Source organism: Mirounga leonina, unplaced genomic scaffold (genome assembly GCF_011800145.1).
Source record: "Mirounga leonina isolate KUSES-001 unplaced genomic scaffold, KU_Mleo_1.0 Mir_173, whole genome shotgun sequence".
Lineage (NCBI taxonomy): Eukaryota > Metazoa > Chordata > Mammalia > Carnivora > Phocidae > Mirounga > Mirounga leonina.
In genome coordinates this window covers 40,732,001-40,757,419 of record NW_023270447.1, presented here as the reverse complement: position 1 = coordinate 40,757,419, position 25,419 = coordinate 40,732,001, and the positions used below count along the sequence as shown (strand labels likewise).

Sequence of the window (25,419 nt, the reverse complement as noted above, 5' to 3'; positions counted from 1 at the left end):
GGGTGTGGCAGGACTAATTCTGGCAGGAAGATTTTGTGCCCAGCGCATTGAACTCATCTATGGCATCTCTATGTATTTTTCTTTACAACATCACCTAAAGAGCAAAACCTGTGGGGTCAGGAAGACCTGTGTGTGAACCAGGACTTTGCTGTAAACTGTGCACTGTCTTGGGCGGTTACTTCATTTTTCCAAATCGATTTCATGGAATTATGGTGAGAGTTCAATGAGGCCGTGTTGGCTAATGTTTTAGAATCGTGCCTGGACAGTAAAGCCTCAATACTATATCCAGTGCTTTATGATGACATGCAAACTATTGAAGCGATGGAAAGCCCAGTGGTAGAAGTCTTAGGAACCCTGCTCCGTCTAACCAGCTCATAACACTCTCCTTTTCCACCCTCTCCAGACCCACTCTCCCCATTCTTACCTCCTGTCCTTTCTTTGGCATATAATGATGTGACTGTGTCTCCCTCTTACACTGTTTGAAAAAAAATTAAAGCCACCCTCAAGTTTTAGTTGAAAACAAACCCAATAAGAGACCAAATAACATGTATCTTCCCAAATTAAATACTAATCAATTAATTTTAAAGATTTTATTTATTTGAGAGAGAGCGAGCACAAGCGGGGGTGGGCAGCAGAGAGAGCGGGAGAAGCAGGCTCCCCGCTGAGCAGGGAGCCCGATTCGTGGCTCAATCACAGGACCCCGAGAGCTGAAGGCAGATGCCAACCGACTGAGCCACCCAGGCGTTCCTAAATATTAATTTAAACTGCATCAGTAGACATATAGGTTCTAGAACTCTGGAAATCCTCTGGCACTTGTGGATCATATTTGGAACATTGAGCCTTGTTATTGATGCTGTCCTTAAGGACATTAACAAACAATTGAAAACAGCTTTAGAGAGCAATAGAGAGCATCCCAGGAAGAGAGTGTAGGTTGCTTGATAGTATGGAAGCCATAGTATAGAAGGAAAGAATTGAAAGGCATAGAGATATTTAGTATGGGGAAAAAGTAGAAATAGGGTATAGGAGAGCTACCTTTAAATATAGGGAGGGCTTTACGAGTGGAGTGGTCTTTGGGAATGTCAAGGCTGGGAACAGAGTCCCTCAGACATTACATTTATTTGGTGGGCCCTGTAAGTAGAGCATAGATCAATATTACCTGCTTTTTAGGCAGACATAACTGCCCATTTTGGATTCACTGCCTGTGTCAGAAAAGGTCCTGGAGGTGTGATTGTTCATTTTTATGTTCTTTGAAGAGGAGTTGGAAGTCCTTTGTTTAATGAATTAATTTGTACATTTATAATGGCAAACATATTCAAATGTTTTCTTGGTCGGAAAATATTGTTAGTAACAATGACACCTGCCTTTAGTGAGGAACAATTAGGGCATGATTTCTTTCACTTGATAATTGTTTGATATTTATTCATATGGTACTAATTAAGCCAGCTACTTATTTAAGAGAAACTTACTGAACAAAGATATGTTGACAAAAGAGAACATATTCCCTGGACTTTGAGAACCTAAGTCCTGTGAACAGTGCCTTTTTAAAAATTGTGGTAGGGCGCCTGGGTGGCTCAGTTGGTGAAGCGACTGCCTTCGGCTCAGGTCATGATCCTGGAGTCCCGGGATCGAGTCCCGCATCGGGCTCCCTGCTCAGCACGGAGTCTGCTTCTCCCTCTGACCCTCCTCCCTCTCATGTGCTCTCTCTCTCTCATTCTCTCTGTCTCAAGTAAATAAATAAAATCTTTAAAAAAAAAAATTGTGGTAAAATACATGTAATATTTACCATTTTAACCACTTTAAAGTGTAAAATGCATTGACATTTAGTACATTTACAATGTTTCCCAACTATCAGGTTATCTAGTTCCAGAACCTTTTCATCACCCTAAAAGGAAACTTTGTATCCATTAAAATAGTCATTCCTCATGTCCCCCTGCCCCAGCCCCTGGCTACCACTAACCTGCTTTCTGTTTCTGTCTGTATGAATTTGCCTATTCAGAGTTTTTCATATAAATGGAATCACAATAAGTGGCCTTTTTTGTCTGGCTTCTTTAACTCAGCACAATTTTTTGAAGGCTCATCTATGTTGTAGCAGGTATCAATACTTTATTTTTTTTTATGGCTGAATATTACATTATATGGATATACCACATTTTTGTCTGTCCATCAGTTGATGGACATTTGGGTTGTGTCCACCCTTTGGCTATTGTGAATGGTTATGCTATGAACAGTTTTGTAAAAGTTTTTATTTAAAAAGCTGTTTTCAATTGTTTGTATCTATCTAGAAGTGGAATTTCTGGGTCATATGGTAATTCTTTAATTTATTTGGGAATCCGTGTTTTCTTTTTAAGTGAGACTTCAGGTTTCATATTCTCTGGTTTGCCTAGAGTTTATGAAACTAGGAAAGTTGTCAGTGCCTTTATTCCCATATTTTTAGAAATTTAGCAATATCCACTTAGATATAAAAATGAGAAAAAAAAAAACCCATTCATAATGGTGACCAAAATCCTGTAAACAAATTATGAGGAAAGGTATAGATCTAGAGGGAAATTTCTGCATGTTCTTGGGCCAGCAGCCCCATATCATTCCCTTTTCATAAGATGTTGTACAACTGGGACCCTGAGCCTTCTGCTTCCACGTTGGTGTCTACACCATATAATAGGATGAGGACATCCAGGCCTTTTGAGCTGGTTATACCCTGGCTTTTTTTTTTTTTTTGAAGATTTTATTTATTTATTTGAGAGAGAGAGTGAGAGAGAGAAAGAGCACAAGAGGGGGGAGCGGGAGAGGGAGAAGCAGACTCCCTGCCGAGCAGGGAGCCCGATGCGGGACTCGATCCCGGGACTCCAGGATCATGACCTGAGCCGAAGGCAGTCGCTTAACCAACTGAGCCACCCAGGCGCCCCCTACCCTGGCTTTTGATAATGTTTGCCAGGCAGAAATGTGCTTCCAGATTTTGATTTTTTAAGAGATACTGGAAATCTGAATTTTTTATATGATTTTCTAATTTGTAAATGTTGCCAATTCATCCCCATTAAAGAAAAAGCAACAAAAAACAACAAAAATACACACCGTGTGGGTCAAGCAAGACAAGACTGGGAGCTGGATTTGGCTCACAGGCTATCAGTTTACTCCTGCTGCTCTTTTTTCTTTATGTGTATCCATCACTCAGAACACTGTAATAGCAACAAAGCCAACAACAGCTCGTACATTCATACTATGTTCCAGATACTAGTTGAAGCATTTGACATATGTCAGCTTAATTCTCCCGACAATTAGGTGCAGTTTCCTTATCCTCATTCCCATAGAGCACTTCGCAGGGTGCTTCACGTAATTTTTCACGAATTTGACTTCCTTTATATATTATAAGCAACTTGTGGGCAGGCACCATGTTTTGTTTACATATATGACCCCTGGACTGAGTCCAATGCCAGACGTATGTAGATGCACTCTGAATTTTGGTTAAGTGAATGAATGAATTGTATCTGTCTCAGACTATAATTCTTGTCTACTCTGCAAGAGTAAGAATAATTGCTAACACTTAAGGCTTTCCGTGTGCTTGGGACAGTATCAGGCACAAGCCATAGCTATTGTTTTATTAGTAAAGGCCACACTTCTTCACGCTATGAAGAAGTTAGTTGCTTGCTCTCTAGAAATAGACTTTCTGATTCAAATCCTGCCTTTGCCAGTTACGATTTGTGTGATGGCGGTCAAATAACACAACTCCGTGTGCCTAATTTTAATTATCTTCAAAATGGTGGTCGTGTTGTAATGTTAGTCCTGACTGACCGGTTCTAATGTTCACCACGTGCTCTGTACTGTTCTAAGCAACTTACATGAATTATCTCTCGTAGTGATCTCTAGCTCCCGGATTTTTTGAGGATTAAATGAGTTAATTCATGTAAAACATTGATATTCTGCTTGGCACACAGTGGGCATCCAGCACAGTTGATTATTATTCTTATGCCTGTTTTTACAAAGATGAAGTCGAGTAGTAGATTAGTGAACTGTCCAAGGTTACCTGGCTAGCAGACTGCAGAATTAGGATTCAGACTACTGCCTGTTTGTCCTAAAACTTCTTTCCTTAACCACCATGCTATATTGCCCATCCCCCTGTATGTTCCTTCTCCTTCCCCATCATTATTCATATGGTGCTAATTAAGCCAGCTACTTATTTAAGAGAAACTTACTGAACAAAGATACGTTGACAAAAGAGAACATATTCCCTGGACTTTGAGAACCTAAGTCCTGTGAACAGTGCCTTTTTAAAAATTGTGGTAAAATACATGTAATATTTACCATTTTAACCACTTTAAAAATGTAAAATGCATTGGCATTTGCACTGAGGCAACATCTACTTAATCCCTAGAATACAGTCAAAATCAGTTCTTTCTTCCTTCTAGAACCTACTTTATTGTTTAGTGGCCAATTCATTGTGTACAAAATTGTGACATTTCCCCCCCATCATTATGTTAAGGTGTACTTTAGATTTTATCATAGATTTTAGCTCTTATTTTCTGCACCACGGCCTAGCACAGGAGCTCTTATGAAAACCATATAATGCATGGGGAGTTCTATCAGGTATTAAACCATTTTGTAACTTTGTATATATATTTTTTAAGATTTTATTTATTTATCAGATAGAGAGAGAGACAGAGGCAGGCAGAGGGAGAAGCAAGCTCCTTGCTGAGCAAGGACCCCGATGCGGGGCTCGATCCCAGGACCCTGGGATCATGACCTGAGCCGAAGGCAGATGCTTAACTGACTGAGCCACCCAGGTGTCCCCATTTTGTAACTTTGATCAAAAACCATTTCTGTTCTCTCAAAGTGTGGGTCCATTATAACTCTGGGGAGGGGAGTGGGCAGTAAGGGAAGGAAAAAGAATCAACCTAACCACCCACCCATGAATTCACCTATTTCGTTCCAGAAATGTTTTGGTCTTAGAGCCTCTACCAGGTACTCACCATTCCTGTCTCCTGGGAGCTTGACCTCAGATACATATAGATCAGGTGGATCTGGTGATAAAAAATTATGATGAATTTTGCAATTAGATAGCCTACACATTTTTCTCATGTAGTGCACGTTGATTTGCTTGGAAGAGAATTTAAAAATTAAAGTGTGTTCCTGGAGCATTCTCTCTTACTGTCTCAGAGTTGTCTGTATCTCCCTGCCTGTGTCCTTCCTTTTCCTTTGGTCTCTCTCAATCCCATTTAAAGCTTTCTTAGAGGACTCTGGGGCATAACTGTTTTTGGTTAAAGACTCCTGCTGATTGAGTCACAGTTGCATAGGGGCCCTTGCTGGTGATTTGAGGGAGCTTGGGGATTCTGACCTTTTATCTCTGTTGCTTTATATACCCGGTAGCCTGCAGGTTACACGTGACATGTCTTGTAGACCTGCGGTGCTCTCGCTTCCCTGTGGAGATTCTGCAGGGTGGGCAATCAGGTGTATTGCATATAGTTTTTGTGGTATACCTGTAAAGCCAAAGGTAATGCAGCTCATCAAATGCAGCAAATTCAAGAAACTTCCGAGAATGCGCCATAAACTGTTTAAGAGAGTGGAGAGAGTTATTTAGAGAGAAGATTAAAGGAGCTAATTACACACAGCTTGACTGAGCAGAAACTAAAGGGAGAGTTAATGGTTCTTTGATATTATTTGAAGATGCTAAATGGTGAGGAGGAAACAATATTTTGTATAATCTAATGAACAGCTATTAAGAGCAATGAGACAGAATATAGAATGAGAATATTACGTGATGTATGTGTGAAAAACTATTAAAAATATAATTTGTTCTATTGTGAAGTAGTCTTTCCAATTATAAGGTAGAAGTCCTTTATTTGAAGAAAGAAGAATAAGCATAAAAATGGACTAACAAGATTTTAAAGAAAACAATTTTAATACCTATTGAACAGTTTAAATGATCTGCTATTTCTTTGTGTTTATTAATTTCTAATTTGAGCAATCCCTTTTATTCCAACAAAGGCCCATTCTGTCCCCAGATGTTCTTACAACGTGTAGTCCTGCAAAATCCTAGGTCTGTAACTGTAAAGAGAGGCCCAGGGTGGCAGTGTGAAACAAATTGCTCTTTAGAATTTTTTTCATTGGCCCCTCTCTGAGAGGAGTGGGAGCTGTTGCCCAGCCTGTGATATTTGCTTGTTCCTGTGCTGCTGTGTTTCCCTTTCCCAAGTGAGAAAGTTATTCCAGCTCACACAGGAAAATCGTGTCAATGTGCTACTAACCAAGCCCCCCAGACCACGGCATTCAGTGCGTGTGTGTTTCGTTTTGTTTTTTACATTTAGCTTTTTAAAATTGATTATGTTTTTCTTTTATTATTTCATTTTTATATTTAAATTCTAGTTAGTTAACATCTGTGGTAAAATTGGTTTCAGGAGTAGAATTTAGTGATTCATCACTTACATACAACACCAAGTGCTCATCACAAGTGCCCTCCTTAATACCCATCACCCATCTAGCCCATCCCCCTGCCCACCTCCCTCCAGCAACACTCAGTTTGTTCTCTGTTCTCTATAGTTAAGAGTCTGTTATGGTTTGCTTGCCCCCCGCCCTTTTTTTGTTTCTTAAATGCAGTGTATGTTTTGCAGCGAGCTGTTATGGAGGTCATGTGTACCTAGAGCAGCCAGAGGGGCCCTGCCAAGCTCCTTCCCTGGGAACTACCCTCCGCATCTCAGCCTCAAGGCACCACAGCTTTGCATCTGTGCTTTATCTCAATTTATTTGTGTGCGTCCATTAGCAAGATGTGTACCAAGGTATCAGAAAAGCCTAGGAGAGCTTATTTTATGGGAATGCTAAAAACAACTTTCCATATAAATCAATGGTAATTGCTTCTTCAGTTCGTGCCATTTCAGCTTATGAAAGGTTTCAGATAGTGGGGGAACCTGTATCATCATTGAAAACATTGACAGAGGTTTTGGTGTATGGATGTCGTTGTGGAGATAACCTGAATTCGTAATAAAAATGATAGGAAATCTAACCTATGATGGGAGATACGTAAAACAAAGTGTGTGTGTGTGTGTGTGTGTGTGTGTGTGTGGAACGTGTCTTCATCAAAGGGTCCAGGTGCTCACAGAGAAGCCCTATCTTACAGGTAGCACCAAGGTAGTCACTGTGTGTGTTACAGGCATGTTTTCTTTGGCTTTCTTGCTCCTTATCAGAATGTTGTAGATGTTTAATAAGTGGTCTCCCATATTCCCATTGGTTCTTAGTGCAGACCTTCTGAATCTTCCTTCCCTTTTTCATCATGGTCTTCCTGACTCATTGCTTTGAATGTCCTACAGAGCTTTCTCCATGGTCTTTCCCTTTCATGAGAGGAAATGCAATTTTAATCTATTATTTCTTTGTTTTTCTTCATGACAATTGCTGTTTAGTCTTTAAGGAGTAAAACTTCTAATACTGGCATAGATTGAGATTTGTTCGTATTCAGTACATGTCTTTTTTATTATCAACATTCTCAATTTCATTAAAAAACTTCAGTACTAGGGACACCTGGGTAGTGCAATTGGTTGGGCGTCCAACTCTTGATTTCTCAGGGTCAAGAAATCCAGCCCTGTGTTGGGCTCTGTGCTCAGCATGGAATCTGTCCCTCTCCCTCTGTTCCTCCTCCCAATCTCTCTCAAATAAATAAATAAATAAGATCTTTAAAAAACAAACAAACAAACTTAAGTACTGGATATCCTTCACTTGGGTGTTAAAGCCCCCCAGCCTTGGTCTGAGAATCATACAAAGCTAATATTCTATATCCCAACTATATCCTATGGGCTACACTTTCCTCTTAAAATTTCAACAAAGTTCATTTTGGAAAACATTAGACTGAATCTCATTGAAGTCACGTTTTATTTTTTTAATTTTTTAAAGATTTATTTATTTGAGAGAGAGAGAGTGAGCAATGGGGAGGGACAGATGGAGAGGGAGAGAGAGAATCTCAAGCAGACTCCTCACTGAATGTGGAGCCCAACATGGGGCTTGATCTTACAATCCTGAGATGATGACCTGAGCTGAAATCAAGGATCAGTCACTCGATGGAGAGCCTGCCTCTCCCTCTCCCTCTGCCCCCTCCCCATGCCCCCCACCCATTTGTGCTCTCTCCGCCCCATCTCAAATAAATAAATAAGATCTTTAAAAACACAAAAACAGTTGCACGGATAATAAATGAGATGATTATATTAAATGAGATATTATATTAGAAATCCTGATGGGACTCCTGGGTGGCTCAGTCAGTTAAGCGGCTGTCTTTGGCTCTACCAATGCAAGACACTGGTGGGAGACGGAAAGGTGGGAGGTGGAAAGAAAAGACCACCTTCCTATTTTCGGATCCTGTCAGCATCTTTTCAACAGCACATCCCAGGGGAGTCTCCAGATTTCTGCTACTTTTATACTCCTTGTACTAGTCATGCCCTTTCAGCTCTCTGAGCAACAACTGTGAGAGCACTCCTTCTGAATTTATAAGTTCTGCCAACCCCCACATCTTCCCTTTTCTTCCAGCCTGAGGACTGGTAGCTGCTTCTTAGAGTTACTAAGACCTGGATTATCTCAGCATCCTTATTTCTCTTTTAATCATCTAATATCTGTGTAACAAATTCCCTGTAAGTAAATCTCCTTGGTTTGAAATATCTAACCTGGTTTTGGTTTTAATGACAAGACCCTGAACAAAATACTCACTCCCAGGGTTCCTGTGAGTATCAAATGAGATAATGTTGTGAAAAAGCACTTAATCTAGTGCCTGGCAGTTGGCAAATATTTAAGAAATGATGGTCTCTAGCATTATCCAGAGACCAGCTTCTGGAGCTATCCTATTTCAAGAGTGGCTCAGGCCCTGTAACCAGTGTGGGCCATAACCTTCCATACTTTAATGATGAGGAACCAGCTCCTGAGTAACCAGAATGAACACAGAGATGGTGAACAGAAGACATGAGGGTTGGATATACTGCCACTGGTCAGTTGGTGTTGCAAAAGTTTGCCCTGGGTGCTTGGTGATAGAAAAAAAGCCCGTTCTTTCAGCAGAAACCAAGTATGGAGAAGTATACACTGGGGAAATGTACCTGTCACATAGTCAGGACTCAGTAATACTGGGATGAAGACCTATGCCCTCTCAGAGAACAAGAGTTCGGCAAGCTAAATCATCAACCTAGAATGCCATCAATTCTTCTTCTCCATCAGTTCCTACAACTATGGGTAGTGAATGCAGAAATAACTGATATTCATAAAGATGTCTCTGAGTCATAATCTAAAGTAGTGGTTCTCCATCCTGGTTTTACATTATAATCATCTGAGTCATTTAACAAAGAGTCTAATGTTCTGGCCCAACCCTCAGAGATTCTAATTTAATTCATGTGGGGTGGGGCTCAGGGAATTGGTATTTTTAAAAGCTCTCCAGTTGATTCTAAGGTGCAACTAAATCTGTAATCTAAAGATAAATTACATATTTAGCATACTCTCATTAAGGTGACAGAAGACCATATAGTACATATTTTTAAGTATTCCCATTGTAAATGTCTTTATCTGGGGGATTTTTAGCTTTCCGAGAAACTGGATAATGTTCATTGCCTTAATTCATCTCTATAAATGTTTCCTCTGTGTACATTTGGTCTATGATGGCTCTTCTTATAGTGTAGAGATACCTAAAATACTTCATAGAACTAGTTCTAATGTAGTAACTGAGAAATTCTTAACTCAGTTGAAACTGTTTACTACAGAATCCGTGTACATGGGAGAGAAACAGGCAGTGTGTGTGTAGCTGCAAATACTCTGGATTTGCCTGCTAAAATGCCATGTGCTCCCTTCCTAAGTCACTTATTCAAAAGTGTCATCAGATGCCTGGAAAGGGGGACTTTTGTAAAAAAAACTCTTGAAATGGGTTAATGTATTTTGTGCAGCCTTATAACAGAGAAGGAGGCGTGGAAGTGTATATGTGGAAAGGAGTGAGAAGATAAAATTAGAGAAGCATGGGAGCAAGGGAACATGATAGCATTATGCTCCCCAAGTCCTAACATTTCTTCATCTGCATCCCCCTTGCACATTTATTTATTTATTTTTAATTTTATTTTATTTTACTATGTTATGTTAGTCACCCCTTGCACATTCAAAGGCAGCTTTGCAGTGTGTCTTACTATTATCTTTTGACTTATTTTACTTGTCACATCTACTCAATAGATTTTCCTGTCCACAATATTCCTGTCCTTGAGAACCAAGAGCCTCTTTTTTTCTTTTTAGGGACCTTGCTTATTCACAGTAGGTGGTCGGTTTAAACCTAAGGAAATATCTACCTGTAGAATTGATATGAAAAGTAGATGTTTATGAAGTGCAAGGTATACAAAAGTTAACCGGCTCCCATGACTCCTGGGAGTTTTTCTTTTGATGGGACTTTCTCTTTTTCCAAGGCCCATTCCCACTTTCTTGAGAAAGTGCACAGGCTTTGGCAACAGAAGGCATAAATTGGGGTCCTGGCTCTGTCATTTTCTCATTGAATGACCTTGGGTAAATTGACTAAACTTGCTGTGCTTCATTTTAAACGAAAATAACTGCAGTATCTACTCTATAGGTATTTTGTTAGGATTGAAATAAGATAATTCACGTAAAGCCTTACAAAATGTTCAATAGAAAGTGCTCAGTGAATCTTCACTCTATTTTTATTGGTGGCAGTCATTAGTGTTATTTATTTATTTATTCATTCCATTTATTTTCCATGAATAAAATTCACTCATGAATTCATTATTCAATAATGAAAAACATTTTAAAATACTATGAATATCTTCTATGCTTGAAATACTATGCTAGGCACTGGTGAGTGAGATAGAAATGTTCTTTTCCCTTCTGGAGTTCAAAATCTAGTGGGAGATAAAGATAAACAACAGGCAATTAGTAGGAGAATTACTGTGATTAGACTTGACCTTTGACTCATTCATCTCCCCTATATAGTCAATCACAAAATCCTCTCCAAAGAAAGGAACAAAACATTTTCTTTAAAGTGTCTCCAAGCCTCCCTTTTGCAGTCCTCAGCATCCTGTACTTTGTCACTTTGTGCCCATCACCACAACAGCCTTCTAGTTAGTGTCCACGCCTGTAGGATTTTCTCGTTCATTCTCTTCCTCCATGACCACGTTAATCTTCCTTAAACACTGCTTTCATTTTGTCACTCCCCTGTTCAGTAACTCTAAATAGCTCATTTGTTCCTCCTCTATCAAGTCCAAAGTTATCTGCTAACTTACAGGACCACCCACCATTTGTCCCCACCTCTGTAATCACGTCTGCACGTCTCAGCGTGTAGCAGCTGCTGTAGGACGATGGAATCCACATGCTGGAGACACTAAACCTCGCCTCCAGACTTGTCACCCTTCTCATAAGGATGGCTAACTTTTGAGTGCTGAAGATGTGCTTGGTACATTGCATAGCTCTTTTACACAGTTTATCTCTAATGTTTATACAAGGGAGACTCCATGGACATCATTATCCTGATTTACAGAGCAGGGAAAGGATTCTGAGAGGTTAAGGAATCTGCCTATGTCAAGCCAGGATTTGAACTCATGCCTGTCTCACCTCAACTTTCTTCTCTTTTCACTGCGCCTCTATGCCATGCTGTACTTTGTACTACACTGCACTATACATGCTGTACACCGTGCTCTATATATGATTTGGTCCAGGGTATCTTTCTTCTCATCTTTCAATCTAAAACTTTAACTTTTCTCCATGATCTACATGCTAGTTGAAGTCCTATCTTGGAAAACAAGTCCTATGTTTTAGAAAACATCTAATTCTTCTTGCCTTCATTGATTTCCTTCATCTTTGAACTCCTGCATTATTATCCATCTCTACCACCTTGTTTTTTTTTATTTTTTTAATTTTTTTTTTAAAGATTTTATTTATTTATTTGAGACAGAGAGAATGAGAGACAGAGAGCATGAGAGGACGGAGGGTCAGAGGGAGAAGCAGACTCCCTGCCGAGCAGGGAGCCCGATGCGGGACTCGATCCCGGGACTCCAGGATCATGACCTGAGCCGAAGGCAGTTGCTTAACCAACTGAGCCACCCAGGCGCCCCTCTACCACCTTGTTTTTAACCTTCACCCTTTTGTGTTTTCTTTTCCTATCTGTGCCAGTCTTCTTTCCCCAGCTACACTCAAGAGCAAGCACTCTGGGTTACTTCACACTCCCTCAGATGAGCTGCAGTTTTTCTGAGCATCAGTGGGTGTGTAATACATGCTTGTTGATAGGATCACTTGCCATCCTTAGCCTTTGAGTTATCGTGTTATCTTAGGTTCAGATGGGCAAGATAGGATGCAGTCAAAAATAAGCCTTAATTCAGTTCTTTAAAAAAATTAGAATAGTCTGTAAGAGATATGAGAAATATAACAAGAGAGTATTGGGATAAAAAAATAGAAAAATAGACATTGGGGACATTGTGGCTTGGAATGTGACTTAAAACATGTAACATAATACTAGAGGTAGGCTGTGCTTACTAGCAGTCAAAAGCAAGAACAGAAGTCTTCTCTCTTATAAAATTCGGGGTCCATGAGTTAAGAAACAAATCAATTGCTCATGAGCAGTAAATCTATTTTTGGTATCGAGACCAGACAGGGATTTCTCCCCAAGGGTTCTTATTAAGCGGAAATTGGGTAAATTAGTGCATAACATCCTTGCCGACATCATTATGATAGTTACGATAGTTACAGTAGAGTTTCGTAGGAATCTTTCTTATAATGACCCTGAGTCTAGCCAATGATATCATAACAACAAAGTGAGATACAATAATAACAATTTCTCAGGTGGGGAGCAGAGCAAGTGTTGCGGTTTTGACCTCACAAACTCATCTAGTAGAAGGGCTGAGGGCCTTGATCCCTCAGATGAAGTACTGGTCCAGATGAGTAGTACTCAGAGAAGGTGCTGGTCCAGATGAGTACTTCATGTGGAGGAGGTCTGGAGGCTCAGATATAGAAGTGGGGGATAACATGCATCCAGGGGGATCCAAGATAGTAGATTTCATCTGTTTTTAAGTCTTCTTTTTTTAGATAGATCTCTTTGTTCTTCTGGGGGTTCTGTCTGGGTTTTGGTAGAAATTCAAGCTGTGATTGGGACTTGAGTGGAGGGGATTCTCCCTGGTGGGAACTAGTTGGAGTGTCAAGGAACCAGCAAATTAGCCCGAGATTCTAGGGACAGTTTTTGTTTTGCCTGGAAACAGATGTACAAATCAAGAAACCAATGCTAACACCACCATGTGCATGGAGTTAAGGCAGGAATGGTGGAGGATGTGGGATTATCTTGATGGATTTAAGGGTGCTGATTTGTTTAGGTAGGACACACCAAATATGAGGATAAGGATGACAATATACCTATGCCAGGGCTTTATTCTTATGGCCTCATCAGTGGTTCTCTGTGTGTGGGACAGGATCACCTAGAGGTGCTTGTCAGTATTCACACTCCTGTGAACCATCCAGATCCATCTAGGACCTACTGAGTCATTTCTTTGGTATAGGTCTTGGGCAGATGGTTTATAATCTCTCAAGTGTTTGTCATGTAGACTAAAATTTGGGGACCACTGAGTTAGGGGCAAAGTGGGGCAAAACCTGTGAGTTTCAGGTATAAGTAGGCTCTTAGGCTGATTGGAGCTGACATTTGACAGAACAATTTTAGTAGGACTTAGAGGATTAGATACCATTACATTTTTTATGAAACATAGAATGATTAAGTGGTTTGGAGCCAGTCACTGAATTTAAAAAGGGACTTTTATGAGAGAAGTACAGACAGGGAAGTTTAGAAGCCCTCTTAATAATGGGAGAAGGTACAAATTTAATGAATGGGGAAATTTTAATATGAGCTAGCAGCACATTCTGCCATTTACCTTCATATGAAGCAGCTCTAAGAGCATCTAAGAAGTTTTATTTTGGGAAAAGGGAAATCTAGAGTGGCTCTACATGCAGCTAGGGAAATAATAACTTGGCAGCAGATGAAAACAGAACGATAGGTTGCCATAATTAGCAGAATGGCTGGGCACTCTGATTCTGGAAACTTCTGCTGGATTCTGGATGTCATGAACACAAAGATCCAGGGCAGGCAGTGCACTTTCCCCTTGGCCTTGACAGGTTATGGGGAATCATGACAAGCTTTGTTTGTGTGAGCATAAAAAATAGGTGTTTTGACTACAAGTTTGTGCAGCTGTTGTTGGTAATGAGGAGCTCAACCCACACTGCTGCTTGTTGTGTTATTGTTTCATTTGTTTGTTGTAGTGATTTTAAATAGAGAAAGAAAAGAATTGGGGAAAAGCCTTGAACCAAAGCAATCAGGCAACTTCAATAATGAAATGCTACCCAGGCTTTGGTGATAGGAAATCTATGCAATCCCACAGCTAATGCTGTTCTCACTATAGGGATTCATTGAGCCTATTTTATCAGCTCAGTGGGGTTCAATGCCTCTTTTCTCTGATGAGGTGGGGGGGCGTGGAAAGCAGAATTATCACCAGGGTAATGAAACACACCCCTCCCGCATTTATGGAGTGTTTTATTAAAAGCATGTTACTTTGGGGGCGCCTGGGTGGCTCAGTTGGTTGAGCGACTGCCTTCGGCTCAGGTCATGATCCTGGAGTCCCTGGATCGAGTCCCGCATTGGGCTCCCTGCTCAGCAGGGAGTCTGCTTCTCCCTCTGACCCTGCCCCCTCTCATGTGCTTGCTCTCTCTCATTCTCTCTCTCTCAAATAAATAAATAAAATCTTAAAAAAAAAAAAAGCATGTTACTTTGGCCTCATATACAATGAGTAGGTAAAAAATGCCAAAATAGCTTTCAGGGGAAACACTCGCCTTTGTGCTAATTTTAAATTCTTCAAAGAGCATGCAGTCAGGTGTGATGTTAATATTTTGTCTCTTTGCTACATGAGCTTTTCATAAAGGAGTTGGTAGGTGCAACATAGTAAAGCAATCCACAGAATTTTAGAATTACCTAAGGCCAGCAGTTCACTATGATCTGTTTTCAGAACCTTCTTGTCCTTCCTGGCATCCCACACTCTCAAGTTTATTTTCTTATGTCATTAATCATGAGGGAATTCTAGTGAGTGAGCAGGCCAATAATATTTTACTTATTAATACTGCTACTAATCATGCTTTGTTTTTTGTGTCTTAACTTTTTATTTTGTCAGTGAATTTTCCCAATTTACTTAGTTTCTGAACATTTTAACCCAAGTTCGCTTTTTGTAAACTTTACCATTAGTTCCATCCAATTAGCATTTTATTCTCCAGCTTATCTCCATCCTAATTCTTCCAAAACTTTAGGGCCTATGATAAGTTCTAGGACAATTAATTCCTACCACACTATGTAGTCTATAGAGGAGATAGACTTGTAAAAAAATAAATTCAACACAGTGTGATCAGGATAATAATAGAGGTGTTTGAAGAGAGAGGTGTAATTGAGAAAAGTGATGTTTGAGTTGGATAATAAAAACTGAATGGAAATTCACCAGACTGTGAAGAGAAAGGTGCTCATGCCAGGGAGAGAGACACGCACATCCAAGGGCACAGAGTCATGGAGGAGCAGAATGTTTGGTATGTTCAGAGAGTAGCTGGTCATTCCATGCCCATGAAGTGGGAGTTAGAGGGCAAAAGATAAAGCCAGACATGCAGAATCCAAATTGCCAAGGGCCTTAAGTTCCACACAGTTGGGCTTGAGCTTTACCCTACGAGTACTGGAAGGGCAGTCAATGGCTTTTCAGTAGGGAGAGTATATTTAAAGCAGCATCTTAGATTACTCTGACCGAAGGAGGCAGAAGGGTTTGGAGTGGACTTGACTGGAAGCAGGAGATCAGTTAAGAGGCTGTGACAACAGTTCTGAATATATCTGAAGGGAACTCCAACTTGGGCTGGGGCCCTTGGGATGGAGAGACTTTGCTGAGCAAAGATCAAATGAACTTGGTAGACAGCTGTTTGAAGCAGAGAAGAGGAGAGGGAGAGAACACAAGTCTGAGGTTTCTAATTTGAGGTGTTGACTGGTGCTGTGTCAGTTAATGCAGATGCATGAAGAGAAGGTTCTTTAGCTATATTTTAAGGACAAGAAGTTCAGTTTCAGAATGAGAGGTTCCGAGTACCTCTGGATATCCAAGTGGAGATGTCTAGTATTTAGTTAGATGAAGAGGCTGGAGCCCAGGAAGGAAGTTTTGACAGGAGACATGGATCTGAACATGTGGGGACTTATTATTGGTGAGCCTGAATCATGACTTTCAGTGCTATTAATAAACCTATCTATGCATGCACCTTCATGACATAGATGGCTCCTTTAGAGGTTACTCTGAGTATTTTTACATCTTCTGTTGCTGTGTGAGATCTGTACTTCTGGTATTCTTTCACCCCAAATGGAGTAGAGGCCCATCCATTTTTCTTTCTTCAATGTCATCCTATTGAATATTCAACAAGGTGAAGGGAGAAATTGGACTGAGGGGGCCTGGTAATCACTTGAGGCTTTTCACAGATGCTCCAGGTCCCCTCTTCTGCCTGGAGCAGTAAGATTTTGTCTTTTGGGCCCCTGGAGATTTAGCTATGTCACTAGTTTTTAGCTCTGAAAATGTGAGTAGACAGATCATGTCATTCCTATGCAGAAGCTTTAAGAGCGAGTTTGCGAATCACCACACCCCCCTTTTCTGCCTCTGCAGACAGGAGACAGGAGCCCTCATCAGCCAAGGTTCCTGAGTGAGTGTAATAAGCAGAGTCCCCCATATGACCCACTTAGCGAGTGTGAGTGAGTAATAAAATGTCCTGCAGTAAACCACTGAGCTTGTTATTCTCAGAGCATAAACCAGCCAGTCTGACTGGCAAAGAGCTAACCAGACGTGGGCTCAAGCTCAGGCTCTGTCACGAATTAACTAATTCTGAGCAAGTTGCACAACTTCTCTGAGCATCAGTTTCTTCATTTTTGGAATGGGAATAATGATACTGAGTTTGCCAGCACTCTGTGAGGATTAGAGACGAAGGATACAGAGTACCTTATAATAGTAATAGCCATTCACGAATTTGCAGCTATTGTTATATTTATGGACAGTTACTCATTTTTAATATATTGATTTTGTAATATCATTTCAAGTTTGTGTTGTACTCAGGTTTCTTGAACATATTATCTATATGTTTATCTGAGCAGTTGCTACTAAAGGGAAACAGGATAAAGCCACAAGGACATAGCTGGGTGGTCGTGCCAACATAGATCTTTTCATAGATATGCTGTTTATTCATGGACTGTCTTTAGATAGTGTTGCACCAACAATTCTCCTTGGAATAGCCCCAAATTTTTCATCTTGTCCATGAAGATACAAAGCTCTTCTCAAAAGTGCCATATAAAAGGGGTGCCAGTCACCTTGCTAAGACTGCATCTGAGATAATCACTTGGGTTTCTTAAATATTTGTAAACTATCTGTTTAGTAATATTCTGGATTCCACCACCACCCCAGGACAAGCCTATTGTTGTGTGTGTTCTGAAATACACAAATAGTTTCTTAACTATTTTATTTACTTTCAGTGTAATCCTATACCAAAACTTACGTCATTCTGCCATCATAGGGCAATCTATCATAATCCGATTATCAGCTTATGCCATACCCTTTATTTAAAACTCTCCATTGGTCCCACAAGACTATTGCTCACATGATAAAGTTTATGGAAGATTTGATTCATTCGAGTTATCAATTAAAAAAACCTAAATCTGTCATGGAGAAGCATATAATACACCCTTGATTTATGTGGCCGATAAATTTAACTGTTAGAAAATAGAAGAAAGGATGATAGGAATTACATCTCATAACTTCATTTTGAACAACAAAAATAGGCATTGTGGAAGAGATGGGAACTTTGGGACAACGTGACCTTGACAAACAGACGTAGCAGAACTAGAGAAAGACAAGAAGTAAATAAGGTAAATGTAGTTCTAGAATAATAGAAGAATTGCCTTGAGAATTAGGTTTGAGACCTATAAAAGGGAATATCATCACTTCCTGTGATGGTGTGGTCAGACTATGAATTCTCTTTCTTCCAAGAATGGTATAGGCTGGAAATAGAGTCTAAACAGGTTTAGATAGATTTATAAATACATAATGTACCATAGAGGACAGGACAGGTCATAAGAAAATAAGTATGGTATTTGAAGGGAACTTTGGATTACCCTATTTTATAAGAGGGAACTTATAGTGGATGATTCAGAAGCCAGACCAAGTTTAGCCATTTCTTTGTTCTTATGTTAGGTATTATCACATTTCAGTTACTCAAAGGAACAAATTGCCACAAGTTCACCAATGCCTTTGATTGATGACAAAATCATTTCCATATATATTTTTGTATATATATATATACTGATATTATGAGATTAATAATTTAAAAAATTTTTTAAATTCAGGAAGGAGGCACAGACTTCTAGTCTGCATAAAGCATACTAGAGAATGTTGGAAGTCACAGGCCTGAAAATACTTAATTACAAGTGTGTATTTTTAAAAATAATCTATCCCTCAGGAGCTGTCATCATACCCCTTCCCTAGGTAGCCAAGTTAATTGGGAAAAAGAAGAATGTGTGCATTGGAGCTCAGACTTACACACTCTGAAGTGCCCCTTTCCTGTGACCCTAGGCAGCACCCTGTCGTCGCCCCCCCCCCCCCCCCCCCCGTTATACCTGTGTAATGGCCTTTCAGAAATGACAAATAGTTTCTCTTAGGTGGAAAGATTTAACTGGCAATTAAAGAGGCATCCTAAGCTTAAAAAAAAGTAACTGTAACTTCCTAATTTTATTTTCCTAGCATCTGTTCTATTCAAGCCAAGCCTACTGTGGTGATCTTCATGGAGACAATTCAGTGGTTTCCTAGCAACCAAGTTTCCTGTGGTTTCCTTGGTTATAAGCAACGACATAACTCTTGTGGGCAACTTCAAAGCACAGAAGAAAACCCTCCTAAAGAATGAGCTTCCAAAAAATTCAGGTTACTGCTTGCTGAGTGTCTCTGTTTATAATGAAGAACTCTCTCCATGGACATTAATAACTCTAATAAATAATTATGTGGACATTGCAAAGTAAAATCATGTTAGGTTTATGCATTCTTTTTCATTGTTTTTGTAATATGCCTGATTCTAATTTTTTCCCTGAAATTGGGATACTTTTCCTATCTCTTTTGATTGACTATCATCCATAGACATACCTACCAGATGAAATTTAGTCAACTTTTTATAATTGCATGAGGGGTCATTTAAGAAGACAGCAGAGTTGTGGTTGCTCAACAGTAGGACCCAATAATATCATCTTGTTTTTACTGAGTAAGTGTGTATTAGAGGCTTAGATGGATGGTTGGTGGGAATTCATTAAATGATTGTAAACTTACACTGACCAGTACATTTCTAGTGCAGTATGACTAACATTAATGACTTCTACCTACTGAATTGTTTTTTCCTTTTATATTCATTTCCGTAGAAGAACTATATTGAGTAGCTGTATTCTCGGGTGATATATCTAAAATCCCTTAAATGTCAACAGAAGAAGGAAATAGAAGCGTACGTGATTAGAAGTAGAGTTCGTGCCACATAAACTATTCGTCTTTGCATCTTTGATGCCTATACTAGAACACAGCTTGTGGTAAATATGGAAGCCTGAATTAATGAATGACAAAGCTCAACAGCTCCTTTAGTTTTTCCAGTAGGAATCAAGATATTGTGTGTGGATTAACAGGCTAAAATAATGAACTTTGGAGAAGGAGAAAAATATAATGAATTCTGTGCATAAGAATTTTTTTTTAAAGATTTTATTTATTTATTTGACAGATAGAGGCACAGCGAGAGAGGGAACACAAGCAGGGAGAGTGGGAGAGGGAGAAGCAGGCTTCCCGCCAAGCAGGGAGCCTGATGCGGGGCTCGATCCCAGGACCCTGGGATCATGACCTGAGCCGAAGGCAGACGCTTAACGACTGAGCCACCCAGGCGCCCCTGTGCATAAGAATTTTAAATTGTGAGTCAGTATATTTCTTTTCATGCTATTCATTTATACCTTCAAGTATTTAATATGGACCTACTATATCCCAGGCTGTGTGCTAAATGTTTAGAGTAAAATGGTGGATAAAATTAAAATGACTCCTGGGGTGCCTGGGTGGCTCAGTCAGTTAAGAGTCTGCCTTTGGCTCAGGTCATGATCTCAGGTCCTGGGATCAAGCCCTGCATCAGGCTTCCTTCTCAGCGGGGAGTCTGCTTCTTCCTCTCCCTCTGCTTCTCCCTCCTCCCCCGTCTCCTACTCTCTTGCTCTCTCTCCTCTCAAATAAATAAGTAAAATTTTAAAAAAATTAAAATGATTCCTGCTTCAAAGAACTAGGAAAATAAAATTATTGGGAATTATAAATTAATTAAATAATAGTCCAAACGAAAGTAAAATTACAACTTTAATAAATAATGTAAAGAAAAGCTGCATAATGCCATGAGTTTAACAAGGAAACCTGTTCTGATTTGGGAGTGGGGTGGTCAGGGACAATTTTTCAGAGGAAGTAACATTTAAGCTGAGAGACAAAGGATGAAGTAGGTGTGACAAAAGAAAATATGAGTGTGGGTGGGGAAAAGCATAGACAGAAGAGCATGTGCAAAGGACCTGTGACACTTCAGACGAGCCAAAGGAATTCAGTGAAACTGAATTTCAGAAAGAGGAAGTGAGCACAGAATGAGAGGAGGTTTCAGAGGGTTCGGAAGGGTCCCTCAACTGGTCTTATAGGCCATGTTCAGCATTTAGGAACAACAATCTAGAAGTTTGGAAACATTGCACATAGTTGCACTTTACCATTTTATAGTAATAAATGTTATCTTAAAAATCACTTAAGATCTTGATTTGAAGGTGAAAACGGAATTTTGAGGTTATGAAAGAATTGAGTAGCTACAGGATATGGCTGGTGGTGTGAAGGTGGCATTGGAACAGACTGTGCTAGTGGATGAGGGGTCTAATTTAGAAAAAATTGAAAGCCAGACAGCAGCTTTAATAATCCAGGCAGGAAGGCTAGAGGCCAGAGGCTCAGAAGCAGTTAAAGAACATAGCAATACAGGGGGGTAGACAATAGAATTTATTGAAGATGATTTTTATGGCAGATGCTTTATATACATCATTTCTTTAGTTCTAACAACTGCATGGCAAAGTGGGTATTATTTTCCCTCTTTTTTATATTTTTAAGAAATCAAGGAATAGGGACTGTAAATAATATGCCCTGGATAACACGGTAGCAGTGAGGCTGGGATTAGAATCTAGAACTTTGTTGGGTTCTAAAAGCTGTGCTTTTTTCCAGTATAAAAATTCATTTTCCACTCTTTTGTGCTGTAGTTTGGGTCATAGAGTCTTGATATCAAGATGCCCTTTATGTATAGTGTCTGGCAGCAATGAGGGAAGCAAAGACATATCCTAATCTTGCTTAACTGAGGCTTCTAGAATATAGGTAACACTAAGCCCAATTTAGCAGAACTAATTTTCTTCTTTATTATTTTTTAGTAAAACCATTTATTTTTATATTTATTTTTCAAGCAACTTTATTGAATTATCCTTAAAACTGCATGCCTAGCAATCATTTTGAAATTGATGTATCCATATTTGTTGTATTTAGTTTGGTATCAAGAGGAAGACTAACAAAGCAGTTTACCTTTATGGTCCTCATATCATAGAGTCAAACATTTAGAATTAGAAGGGACAAAGAGGTCATTTGAGCCCCTGAAGTTCATTCATACATTCAGCGATTTTTTAAATTGAATTTCTACTATATGCTAGGTACAGTTTTCTAGGTATTGTGAACACTCCATTGAACAAAGTCCTTGACATCATAGGAAACACATAATCTAATGAATTGTATTCATAGTCAGAGAGTAGGAAATGATATGAAGTAAAGCAAATGGATGGAAGCAGTAAAAGGTGGTCAAGAAAGGACTATCTGAAGGAGGTGACCTCTGATAAAGACATTTCTCCTAAGAAGACATACAGATGGCCCACAGACACACGAAAAAATGTTCAACATCACTGGGCATCAAGGAAATACCAATCAAAACCACCATGAGATACCACCTCACACCAGTCAGAATGACTAAAATTAACAAGACAGAAAACAACAAATGTTGGCAAGGATGTGGAGAAAGGGGAACCCTCTTACACTGTTGTTGGGAATGCAACTGGTACAGCTACTCTGAAAAACAGGATGTAGGTTCTTCAAGAAGTTAAAAATAGAGCCACCCTATGGGCCAGCAATTGTACTACTAGGTATTTACCCCAAAGGTACAAATACAGTGATCTGAAGGGGCACCTGCATTCCAATATTCATTAGCAGCAATGTCCACAATAGCCAAACTGTGAAAAGAGCCGAGATGTCCATTGACAGATAAATGGATAAAGAAGACATGGTGTATGTATATATATATATTGGAATATTACTCAGCCATGAGAAAGGATGAATACTTACCATTTACATTGACATGGATGGAACTGCAGGGTATTATGCTGTGCAAAATAAGTCAATTAGAGAAAGACAAATTTTCATATGGTTTCACTCACATGTGGAATATAAAAAACAGCACAGAGGATCATAAGGGAAGGGAGGGAAAACTGAATGAGAAGTCATCAGAGAGGGAGACAAACCATGAGAGCCTCTTAACTATAGGAAACAAACTGAGGGTTTCTGGAGGGGAGGTGGGTGGGGAGATGGGGTAACGGAGTCACGGGCATTAAGAAAGGCACGTGATGTGATGAGCACTGGGTGTTATATGCAACTGAGGAATTATTGAATACTACATCTGAAACTAATGATGTAGTATATGTTGGCTAATTGAATTTAAATTAAAAATAAAGAAAGAAACCCAAGGGAAGCTAAGGAGTGCCATATGGAAGAAGAGAATTCAAGGCAAAGGGAACAGAAAGCACAGAGACACTGAAAGAAATAGTGTTCTTGGCAGGTTGGAAGAAGGGCTGCACTTAAGATTTTATAAAAACTAAATGGTTAATGATGGTTAATGATTATTTAAGCTAATAAACTGAGTTTATAGTCCTTTTGTAACAGAAAAGACTTTCAAAGATCTATCACTTACCTAATGACTACTGAGTCTCTGCCCAGAAACCATCTAAATCCAAATCTGGCTTCTTTTAGTTTTGAGAATTGTATTGAAAGCAATTTCTTTTCATTATTAGGATTTAATCTCCTAAAAACTAAAAATCACTCTCAGCTTACAAACTTTGAGAATCATTTTAGAATTATTAAGGGAAATACACAAATGGACTCAGAGGGAGAACAGCTCTCTATTGGCGCACAGTATTTTATAAATTATGAAAACTCTAGAATTTTAGGACTGAAAGTGATCCCCAACGTCATATGGAAGCACAATGATAATACCTAACAACACTTATAAAACCAGTCACACTTCTGAATGCTTAACCTCATGTGAACATATTTTGTCCTCACAACCTTTGCCAAAGTTATTATTATCATCTCTGTTTTAAGATGGGGGAAATGGAGGAACACAGGGGTTCAGGAATTTCACCAAGATTATACAACTAATAAGCATTCAACCTGGGCAGTCTGACTCCAGAATCTGCATTTAACCATTGCCTACAGACAGTATGAAGAAACAGAGACTGATGGTTTAGTGAGTTTTCCAAGGTCACACCCACACAGGTAGAATTTCAGCCTTATCGTATATGACCCCAGAATATGAGTCTTAATCAGTATTCCACTACAGAGCATCATCCATCTTTGAAGAATATCTCATGACTATCTCCATTTAAACTCCACACTGGGAGAGAACTCTGTCTAGGAGAATGCACATGGGCATTTTTAGCTAGAAGAACCTTTACTTAAATCCAGTTTTGTACTTGCTAGCTTGCAATCCCAAGCAAGTTAATTGACTTCTCTTAGTTTGCTTATCTATAAAATGTGGATAATCATACTTGCTAAATAATGTTGTACAGAGAAAGGAATGATGTAAAGTGCCTCACACAGTACTGAGTGTATATGAGGTAATTAAAAATGGAGCAATTATTATTATTCTGAAGAGGCAACTAAGATCAGAGAAATTACATCACAGAGCTAGTAGCGGAATATCCAGGGTACAAATTAGGTTTCTTGATGACTATATTTCTAGCACTGAACTACACAAAGGACATAGTAGTGACAAGATTCATAAAAAGTAACCTGCCAATCTATCTGTATGTCTCTTATTATTCCAGTTCAAAATCTGTGGTTTTACTTCCCCAAACTAATTTACTGGACTTCAAGTTTGAACCATGCTACTTCTACATGACATATAATGTCAAAGAATTCTGTGTAATATAATATATATTACTCTTCCTCTCCCAATTAGATTATAAAATTCTCATGGAGGGATCTGTTTCTTGGTCGTGTGTTTTTGTATTTCTCTATTTTTGAACTTCACCTTCCACCAGTGTGGAAGAAAGGTCTTTGATATGAGCAAACCCACATATGATTCAATGAGTTCTTTTTTTTTTTTTTTTAAAAGATTTTATTTATTTATTTGACAGAGAGAGACATAGCGAGAGCAGGAACACAAGCAGGGGGAATGGGAGAGGGAGAAGCAGGCTTCCCGCCGAACAGGGAGCCCGATGTGGGACTCGATCCCAGGACCCTGGGATCATGACCTGAGCCGAAGGCAGATGCTTAACAACTGAGCCACCCAGGCGCCCTGATTCAATGAGTTCTGACAAGTGTATAGAGTTGTGTAGTCACCACCACAATCTGATATGGAACTGCTCTGTCCAAAATGGTAGCCACTAGCCACCTGTGGTGATTGATCACTTGAAATGTGACTAGTCCTAACTAAGATGAGGCTTAAGTGTAAAATACACACTGGATTTCAAAGGTTTAGTATGAAAAAATTTGAGTATCTCATTAATAATTTATATTAATTATATATTGAGAAATATTTAGATATATCATATTAAATAGGCTATATTATTAAAATTAACTTTACTCATTTCCTTTTAGTTTTTGAATTTGGCTAGTAAAATATTTAAATCGCACGCGTACCTGGCATTATACTTCTTTTGGATAATGCTTGTATAGAACATTGCCATCACCCCTAAAATCTTCCCTCTTGCCACTTTGCAGTTAATCCTATTCCCCCATCTCAGCCCTTGGCAATCACTGATATTCTCTTTGTCATTGTAGTTTTGCCTTTTCTAGAACATCAAATAAGTGAAATCACACAGTGTATAGTCTTCTGTGTATGGTTTCTTTCATTTAACATAATGCTTTTGAGATTTATCCGTGTTGTTATGAATCAGTGGATTGTTCCTTAATTGTTGAGTGGTATTTATGAATGGCTATTTCACAGTTTTTTTGTCTACTTCTCATCTGAATGACATTTGGGTTGTTTCCACGTTTTTACTATTGTAATAAAGCTGCTCTGAATATGTGAGTACAAGTCTTTACATATACACGTTTTGTTTTTGTTTTTGTTTTT

The 25,419-nt window shown here is 39.2% G+C and overlaps 1 protein-coding gene across 1 annotated transcript in view; it reads left to right on the top strand.

Moving 5' to 3' along the window:
• The window catches only part of LOC118019304 (cAMP-specific 3',5'-cyclic phosphodiesterase 4B-like), a 259,072-nt gene extending 240,046 nt beyond the window's left edge, over positions 1–19,026 (top strand). Inside the window, exon 4 of the mRNA XM_035018344.1 lies at positions 18,753–19,026. Coding sequence (XP_034874235.1) covers positions 18,753–18,912 — 160 coding nt within the window. The 3' untranslated portion in view covers positions 18,913–19,026. The remainder of the gene's footprint in view (positions 1–18,752) is intronic.
• The last annotated feature ends 6,393 nt before the right edge of the window (positions 19,027–25,419 follow it).